The sequence below is a fragment of the Triticum dicoccoides genome, chromosome 5A, assembly GCF_002162155.2.
Source record: "Triticum dicoccoides isolate Atlit2015 ecotype Zavitan chromosome 5A, WEW_v2.0, whole genome shotgun sequence".
In the NCBI taxonomy this organism is placed as follows: Eukaryota; Viridiplantae; Streptophyta; class Magnoliopsida; order Poales; family Poaceae; genus Triticum; species Triticum dicoccoides.
In genome coordinates this window covers 673,542,430-673,551,290 of record NC_041388.1, presented here as the reverse complement: position 1 = coordinate 673,551,290, position 8,861 = coordinate 673,542,430, and the positions used below count along the sequence as shown (strand labels likewise).

The 8,861-nt window shown below is 43.2% G+C and overlaps 1 protein-coding gene across 2 annotated transcripts; it reads left to right on the top strand.

Annotated features, from left to right (window-relative positions):
* The first annotated feature begins 3,847 nt into the window (after window positions 1-3,847).
* On the top strand, window positions 3,848-7,985 carry LOC119304028 (ankyrin repeat domain-containing protein, chloroplastic-like). Of its 2 annotated transcripts, XR_005148065.1 has the most exons (8): window positions 3,848-4,714; window positions 5,861-5,937; window positions 6,173-6,271; window positions 6,385-6,483; window positions 6,926-7,024; window positions 7,114-7,212; window positions 7,395-7,621; window positions 7,692-7,985. XR_005148065.1 is itself a non-coding variant. In XM_037581193.1 (7 exons), the coding sequence occupies exons 1-7, from the start codon at window positions 3,919-3,921 to the stop codon at window positions 7,506-7,508; spliced, it is 1,383 nt and encodes a 460-aa protein (XP_037437090.1). In that variant the 5' UTR covers window positions 3,848-3,918; the 3' UTR covers window positions 7,509-7,985. The 2 variants fall into 2 exon arrangements, 1 of the variants encoding a protein (XP_037437090.1); XM_037581193.1 differs by having other exon boundaries at window positions 7,395-7,985.
* Window positions 7,986-8,861: the final 876 nt, after the last annotated feature.

Genomic DNA, 8,861 nt, shown 5'->3' with positions numbered 1-8,861 from the left:
GCGGGCGGCGGGTGGCTGGTGGAATCACGCAGCGGCGTGAACTGCTTCGTCAGATCTGGAGGTGCGAAATCCCTATTCCCTGCTGCCTCTCTCTCGCCTCCGGTGTGGGCTAGCATTTTCTGGCTCCGGCGTTGGTGCGGGTTGGTGGTCAGCTAGGGAACCGGGGGAAACCTTGGCCGGTCCGGCCGGCCCGGCGGCGGCAACGCCCAAGGGCGCTGCTTTCCTCCATGGGGGCGCAGCCGAGGTCCCCTGCTCTCCACCCCGACCTCCCCTGCCCGGGTGAAAACCTTTATCCTCGGCGGATTTGGCGGCGGCGGCGCCTTGCGCATCGTGACCTTGCTGGAGGCGTCGTCAAGGGTGCGGGGCTCTGTCGGGAGGTTATGTAGGTGAGGGATTGCGCTACCTCCTCTGCGTCATTCGATTCCTGAAGCTTGTCTCCAACTAGTTAGGCATGGACTGTGGCGGAGCTGCCGGCGAGGTATATCCCAAATTGATGTGGTCATCCCATGTCCACCTTGCGATGCGAGGGCGACATTCTTCCAGCTCTAGGGTGAGCTTCTCGAAATCCCGACGGTGCGGCGCCTACGAGCCATGGCGAGGGGGAAGGGTCCCTCTTCGGTGATTGAGAGGGAAGATGTTGGTCCCTTTCTTCTCTAGGTGTTCCTGGAGCACGGTCCATCCTCGAAGGTCGGCTATGTCCTAATGCGCTGCTCCGTTTCTGCTACATATGATCCTAGTGTGGAGTGCTCGGTCTTTAATAGCTGTAATTCATTTGTGGCTTGTGGAGGTTGTAGTGAGTAGGCTTTCCAGTGTTCCCCGTTGTATCGTTCTGACCGTTGTAAGTTGGGTTGTCTGCTGTAACTCCTGGTCGATTGATGGCTTTGTTAATTCAAAGCCGGGCTCTTCGCGAGCCTTCATTCTAAAAAAAACAGACTGAAAATTGCAATGACACAATGAAAAAGAATCCACCCATATGTAATACTCCCTCCGTCCCAAAATTCTTGTCTTAAATTCATCTAGATAAGGATGTATCCAATACTAAAACGTGACTTGATGCATCCGTATTTAGACAAATCTAAGACAAGAATTTTGGGACGGAGGGAGTATGAAATTGCCATGCTACAAACAAAAGATAATTTGCCATGGTATATACAATAATTTTTTTGTGATACAAATACATAATAAAACATATGCAGGATAAAATTTGCAATGGTTTTTGTACGAGAAACACATGCAGAGTTCAATTTTGCCTTGGTCCATGGCAACTTTTATGAAAATGTTCTATAGATCATGGGAAAATTAGAGAAGAGTTTGTACTTAATCAAGGAATTTTTTGTTATAAAAAACATGAAAATTGTTGGAAATTTTTGTAATCATAAAAATAATATGAAACCAACCCAAAGGCTAACCCTCGTTGGCTTTTTTTTATAGGAGAAACTCTGCAAGCACCGCGAGCCAGAGCCAAGGCTCAAACGCGGGCGGACTGGCAGCTACCCCAGTTGCCCAACCAACGGGTCGACGCCCCATTCTCAAAATTTTGTAATCATCACATGGCAACTTGTTGAAAAAGATTACTTAACACATGGAAAATTAAGAAATTTTAGGTGTCTATATGTAGGTAAAATTTAGGATATTTCATACTTTGACATGGCAAAAATCAATAAAGAAAATCTAGTGACATGGCAAATTTAGACAAAAAATATGAAGATGTGTAGGGAAGTGTAAGAAAATCTGTACTAATGATATGACAAACTCTTTCTGAAAATGACATGTGAGTAGATCAATCTTTTCTTAAATTTGACATGTGGCAAACACAAATGTACCTACATTTTCCCTTAGATGCAACAAAAAATGTTGTGGTACACATGTTGTATACAACAAATTTTCCATGATCCATGGCAAAAACTAAAAACAAAGTGAACAGAAGCACATAACAAATTTGCCATGATTTTTGTTAAAGTAAACACAAACAGGTAGCAAAAATTACCATGATCCATGGCAGAACTATACAGAAAGCCTATACAGAGTTATGGCGGAAATTAGAAAATATGTCCTCTAATTTATAGCAAAAAAAAAGAAAAGTATGTATGAGTTACATGGTAAATTCAGAGATTTTAGATGTCTATATGTAGGCAAAATGTAGAAAGTTTTGTACTTTGACATGGAAAAATCAATTATATTTTGGATTAGTGACATCGCAAATTCAGACATAAAATGTGAATATTCCTAGGGAAGTGTAATAAAATTTGTACTAGTAACATTCAAAACATTTTCTGAAATTGCCAAGACACTAAATAAAATTTACTTTAAATTGCCCTGCAGCAAACATAAAACTACCTACATTGTATATGCAACAAAAATGCCATGTTAGACTTGTTATATACAACAAAAATTGCCATGTCAACCGCAGAAAAAAATACTAACTTTTACCTCCTGAGTAGTACACATGATGGCAAAAATAGAAAAACATAATAGATATGTGTCATGGCAAAAAAAATATTTTCTCTATTTTTCATGGCAAAAGGCATGACTTTTTTTACGATCACATGGCAAATTTATGGAAAATTTCCTATTTAACATAGCAAAGTGTATATATTTGTCAAAAAAAGGTCACATCGCAAAATTAAAAAATGATTGTTAACTAATAAAAATCATGGCAAATAGACATGTGTGAAAAAAATTGCTTTTCTCCCCATGGTAGTAAAAATTGCCAATCCCTAAGTTCTGCACGTCACAAATCCACAGTTGCATGTGTTGGCAGTTCGTGTTTAGTAAAAATGTTTGTGATGGTCACATGGCAACTTTAAAAAAAATGTAGGTAGCTAAATATACATTATCACCAGATCATGGTTTGGGTTATACATATTTTGCATGAGTTTACTCTAAAATTTGCTACCCCGAACACTTGTATAATGCACCCAAGCTACAAAATGACACTATATGCTAAAACAAATTATGGTATCTATAAGAATGCTATGCATGCAACTATGTTGAGCAAGACCGGTTTGATTGAATTGATAAGCTACTGTCAAATATAAAAACATGTGAATACACAATAGCCATGACACTACATATATGTTTTGGATTTAACAAAATGCCCCCCCCCCCCTACCCCCCTAAAAATCATGGAAAGATTGCCATCAGAACAAAAAAGTTAAGTTGTAATCACAAAAGGAATTTGCCATGGGAAAAATGTTGATACTTGCAAAAAAGTTGAGGCATGTCAAACGTAGATACAATTTTTCCATAGCAAAAAACCGGAGACATAGAAAAGTTTGAGATAGCCATGGCAATTTTGCCAATTTTACTGGAATGTAAGGGAGTAGAAACCGGAGGTCCAATTTTGCCACGGCCATGTGGTGTGCCTCTATGTGCGTGTGGCGGCTATGATGATGATACGCGCACAGTGACCCTACCGCGAGCCTCGCCACTCGCCGTCAGGATGGTGTCTGCTCCATCTCATCTTTGGCCAGTGCGGACATTGAAGACAACGCCACTCGCACACGAGGCCGGGTGGTTGCTGCTCCTCCTCCCCCTTCTTCTCTGGCTCCGGTAACCTCCTTCTCCTCTGCTCATCCTTGCTTCTCATAGAGGAGAACGGCGACGGCCGGCAACCCGAGCGACGAGGTGGGATGATATAGGGAGTGCTGGAGACAGGGGATAAGGATAGGGGTGTGTGTATATGTCGATGTGTTGTCACTCGGTGTTAAGAAGTATCTCCATTGTTCTTTTTTATAAGAAGAACCTACTTCCTATGTTATTCGTGCCGCGGTGGAGGTGGCCCTCACGTCCATATGAAATCTGGGCTCCTTTCTAGCCCACCTAAATCACTTTCGAGCCCAGAAGATAAGAGCCCAGCTTAAACGGTCGCCGACACCGGCCTATCCTCTCGGCTTCCGGCGCGGCGAGGACGACGCGATGCCACCACCGTCTCTCCCGCTTCTCCTCCCCTTCTCCTCCCCAATCCTACACCCTCTCCCCACCTCCGCCTCCCGCCTCCGCACGCCCGGCAGATCCCTCTCCCTCTCCCGGTGCCCCCGCCCACTCGCCTCCCCTCCCCCCTCGTTCGCCGTCGCCGCCGTCAACGACGACGAGCACGACTACGACGACGATGTCGTCCTCGGCGACTGCCTCGTCTTCGAGGACGAGGCCTTCGAGGCCCCCGACCTCGACCTCGGCCTCGGCCGCCCGTCCTCCCACCCCAGCCGGAAGCCACCGGCGGCCCGTGGCGGGGGCAGCCTGGTGCCGGAGCGGTGGAAGGACGCCGTGGAGGAGATCAACCTGACGAAGAAGGAGAAGCGCCGCATCGCGCACGGGCTGCGCTTCGGGAGCCGCCTCGACCGCCGGGTGCCCTCCGCCGTGGCCGCCCCCGACGAGTACCGCGCGTACCGCGAGGGGAGGCTGGACGCCGAGCTCGGCCACGGCGCGCGCGACTACCTGGTGTCTCCGCTCGAGAGCAGGTCCCGCGCGTACAGCGAGGTGAGGCTGGACGCGGAGCCCGGGCGCGTCGCGAGCAACCACGTCGAGCCGCTCGAGGAGATGTCCCTTGCGCCGGAGAAGGTGGAGGCTCCGCCGCCTCCGCCTCCCGGGACACGCGCGGCGCCCAGGAATCCTAGGACGGCGATGGACTCGGTCAGTCTTGAGGACATCGCGGAGCTGTTTAACAGTAGCCAGTATGTCCCAGGCGAGACGGAGGATGGCAAGAGCGCGAGGAGTGAGTTCCACAACTTCTGTTTTGCCATACTAAATTTTCTTTCAGAATCCTTTCCATTGTTGATAATATGACATGTGAGCTATTATTAAACAGTAGGCGAATTACAGAAATGTTGCATGGTATTGTAGCAATTAGCCAAGTAAATATACTGAGTCTTCCTTCAGGATGGTTTGCTGAAACTGGAGTACTCCTGAAACTGTGAGCTATCATTGAACAGTAGGCGAGTTATTTTGCAAGCGGAATTTTCGGTTTCAGTATACCAATTAGCCAATTAGAATTTATGTGTTGGGACAAAGCCAAATGAAGTAAAAGCAGGCATGTTGTTTGACTATTGCAAATTTAGTCTGCTACACCAGAGGGCACAGCACTAAACTGAAGTTATCGGAGAAATGTGCAATCTCTTATCCCTGGTTGATTGTCTCCAGCGGCAATCCATTGTGCATTATCTGCACTCTGAATGCCACGTTATCAATTTGTTGGTACTGAATGTACTGACTTTGACCAAATGCTCAGAATAACACTTCGAAGTTATATGACTTAAGTTAATGCCCAAACGCTTCAAAGTTGGTCAACTACATTGCCCAAACTCATGATATAAAACCTTGAGTACTGATATTATTGTTATTGGTAAGTATCCGTGATGCTGAGTATCATACTATATAATCAGAACCTCTAGTTAGGTGATGCTCCCTGTGTTCCTAGATCTAAGGCATGTTTTGACTGCCTAAATTCTTTGGCCAATAAAATTACAATTAATCCAATAATATGTGAGTTAAGTTATAGAAAATTGATACCATGGGATTTATTTTTGAAAGAACATTCTTATGATTGCGATTTTGAAATTTTGTAACCATTAGGGCAATATTATAACAAATGCAAACTTTAACTATCAAAATGCACTGTGCATTTTGAAACAGACTGATAGTACTACAATTTTAGAGGCTATACCAACTCGTCTGAGGAATCTATGTCACTTCCAGTTTGGTATATTAGACAAAAAAAAAAGTGTGATGTATTTGGGATCAAGTGTACAGGCAGTCTGGCACAACTTCTATATGCTGTTTTTTTGTGCAGGTCAACTTCTATATGCTGTATAGTTCTTCTAACGCTGCAGTTGTTCCTATGAATAATCTTTCATTACTTTAGGTCGCCGGAAGCTGTTCACGGATGAGGAAAAGGTTCTTCTGAACAGGAGATTACCTGATCTGGAAGGTGCTGCTTCCGTAAGTGGTTCCTGTTCAGAGTATTTTAGCTGCTGTTAAGTCATTTAGCCATCATTCAGTTTTAGGAACAGTCAATGTGCTCCTGGTATTTTAGCCTTGCTAACATATTTTCTCCTAACATTCATGCATGTTCTGCCTCATGACCTATGTCTGATGGTATTTGCTACTGCCATGTTAGCTCCTCTGCAATATCTGCACATTGACAGTTGATACACCTTGTGTCTTCTTCTTGTAGAGTAAGTGGCTGCCACTTCACACCCTTGCTGCATCAGGAGACTTCTATCTATTGGACAATCTTCTGAAACATAAGGTGGATGTAAATGCACTTGATAAGGTAGTTTCTTCTCTAAATGTTGAGCTATCTCATCATAAGCAGATACACGCGTAGAAGGCATGGTATCTTTGTGATATCTTGTTACCATTATTGACCTTTTCTGGTCTCCTCAGGATGGTTTGCCAGCAATTCATAAAGCAATTATTTCGAAGAAGCATGCTATCATCAACTATCTCTTAAGGAATTCAGCAAATCCATCTGTCTGTGATAGAGTGAGTATATCCTATGTTTACATATCTTTGAAACAGTTTTAAATAGCAAATTCCAAGAATGTTCTGTTATATTACATGTGGTTAATCTTGGATTATATGGTGATGTTGTTTGCTTTCATGATGGGGTTAATCTTGAATAATATGTTGATGTTGTTTGTTTTCAGTTTTGTTCTTTAGATATTTGCATTGGTTCTTCTATTTTGTGTTAAGGTATATCACTTCCTGTAGGCATTACTGCAGCGGGTTAGCTTCTACTCCCTCCGTTCCGAATTACTTGTCTTAGATTTGTCTAGATACGGAGGTATCTAGCACTAAAATGAGTCTAGATACATCCGTATCTAGACAAATCCAAGACAAGTAATTCGGAACGGAGGGAGTAGATTCCTTCTGTATTTGAATTTTTTAATTCCATTAACTCAACGGTGCAACTTCGGTGTTACAGGATGGTGCAACCCTAATGCATTATGCTGTCCAAACAGCATGCAATCAGACTATAAAAACGCTATTGCTCTACAATGTTGATATCAATCGTCCAGATGATGTATGTTAAGCTCAAGAATTATCTCTGCTTGTCTTGTCTCTTGTCTTGTTTTCTTATGGTTTAACTGCTTTAACTTGTTCAATTCTCAGTATGGCTGGACACCGTTGCATCTAGCCGTGCAAACACAGAGAACCGATATTGTGAGGCTACTCTTACTAAAAGGTGCTAATAGAACTTTGAAAAATCAAGTAAGTAATCTGTGATTTTTTGTTTTTCTATTTCACAAATGAGAACAAATGAACTGCTTTCAAGCTCATTTCACATATCTTACCTACTTCTCTAATGATATCAGGTTCCTAGCCCAATCTTGTTTATGATCCATCTGTCTTCCACTAAATAGGAAAGTAAATTTGTTTTATGATTACCACAGGATGGATTGACTCCTTTGGACTTGTGCCTCCGATTGGGTCATGACGTGAGGACATATGAGCTTATCAAATTACTCAAAAACTTTCGAATATCAAAGCAGCATAACTCGTTTTAGCTCATGGATGGTGTTCGGCCCTATCAAAGTCACTGAAGTTTATTACCAGTGTTGGACTAGCTGAGATGAAACTTCCTGCTGTGCATGATGGAATTGCTTCCAGTTGCAGATGGGTACAGTTCAATCACATATTTTGAAGCATTTTTGCTATTTTGTTGATCTGACTATAAGCAGCTGCAACAGAACACGTTTGCTGCTGGAGGGAAACGAACTACCTGGCTATTTTCTATCCACGAAAACTGGAAAGCAAATCTTTTCACAAGGAAAAGGTTGATGATGCAGAAAGATTAGAGGTAGCCACTGGGCCGTCACAAACTATAGATAGACCAGTCACTGTTGCCAGATAATTTAGGTAGGATCTGTAAGTTTAGAATGACACTATCATCTTTTCTGGGCCGTTGGGATATTTTTTGGCCATAATTATAGCGTCACACAATACCAATATTCATAAAAAAATCTTGCTGTTATACAGGCTTATCTCCTTTATGTCAGTTTATACTATAGATTGTAGTTTGTTACCGTCTAAAAATGCATATTTTGGAAAATACCATCACATGTATGGCTTGATACCTCAAAGTAAAATGAAACCAGGAAGTACATAGACTTATATAAGATATAACAGTAAAACAGCAGAGGTCGCTCCTCTGAAAAGTTTGGTGAACAGATTACAAGGCAGGAGAGAACTCAGACAGATGGATTCAGGTTCCAGATGCAGCTTCTTCAGTGGTGTGAGAGCCTGGAGCGACAGAGACCAGGCTCCAGGATGGATGCCAGGTTGCCTTCCAGGGAAGATCTCCATGCGCATGTGAGGAGTTAGCTGGCCGCTTGCGGTCTTCAGTGATTAGCAGTTTGGAGCATTTCCCTAGAAGGCCCAGAGAAATCCTATGAAGGCCAGCATCATTATGTAGACCCCATTCCAGCTGTGAGGGCACCCCCAGCAAAATGGAAGATGCGATGACAGAATCTGTCTATTGAAGGAATCATGCTCTCCATGTAGAGGCTTTTCCAATTCCTGGTAGTTTTCAGAATTAGCCACCACACCTGCTTAAGGTCAAGCCAGCTATGGTTGTTATACCGTTCCTATACTTCCAGAGACCAAAGAAAGAATGCAAGCAGTAATAGAGTTCAGAAGAGCATGTGTTTTGTTGTTCCAACTAGAATGTAGCAATGGATTCATAAGTGCTCCCAATATGTCTACCAAAATATTCAGAGACTGTTCCAACTGCATTTGGCCACAAACATCAAAGAACAAATGCTTGATAGATTCTAGTTCAGAACAGAAATCACAACTTTCGGCTTGTTTAGAATGCGTTTATTCAGGCTGTTCCTTCTCATGAGTTTATTATGTGACAA

Excerpts from the sequence above, each read along its gene's own strand:
- LOC119304028 (XM_037581193.1), top strand. The coding sequence starts at position 3,919 with ATGCCACCACCGTCTCTCCCGCTTCTCCTCCCCTTCTCCTCCCCAATC. Across the intron at positions 4,715-5,860 it reads GGATGGCAAGAGCGCGAGGA|GTCGCCGGAAGCTGTTCACG; the intron begins GTGAGTTCCACA and ends TCATTACTTTAG. Across the intron at positions 7,213-7,394 it reads ATAGAACTTTGAAAAATCAA|GATGGATTGACTCCTTTGGA; the intron begins GTAAGTAATCTG and ends TGATTACCACAG.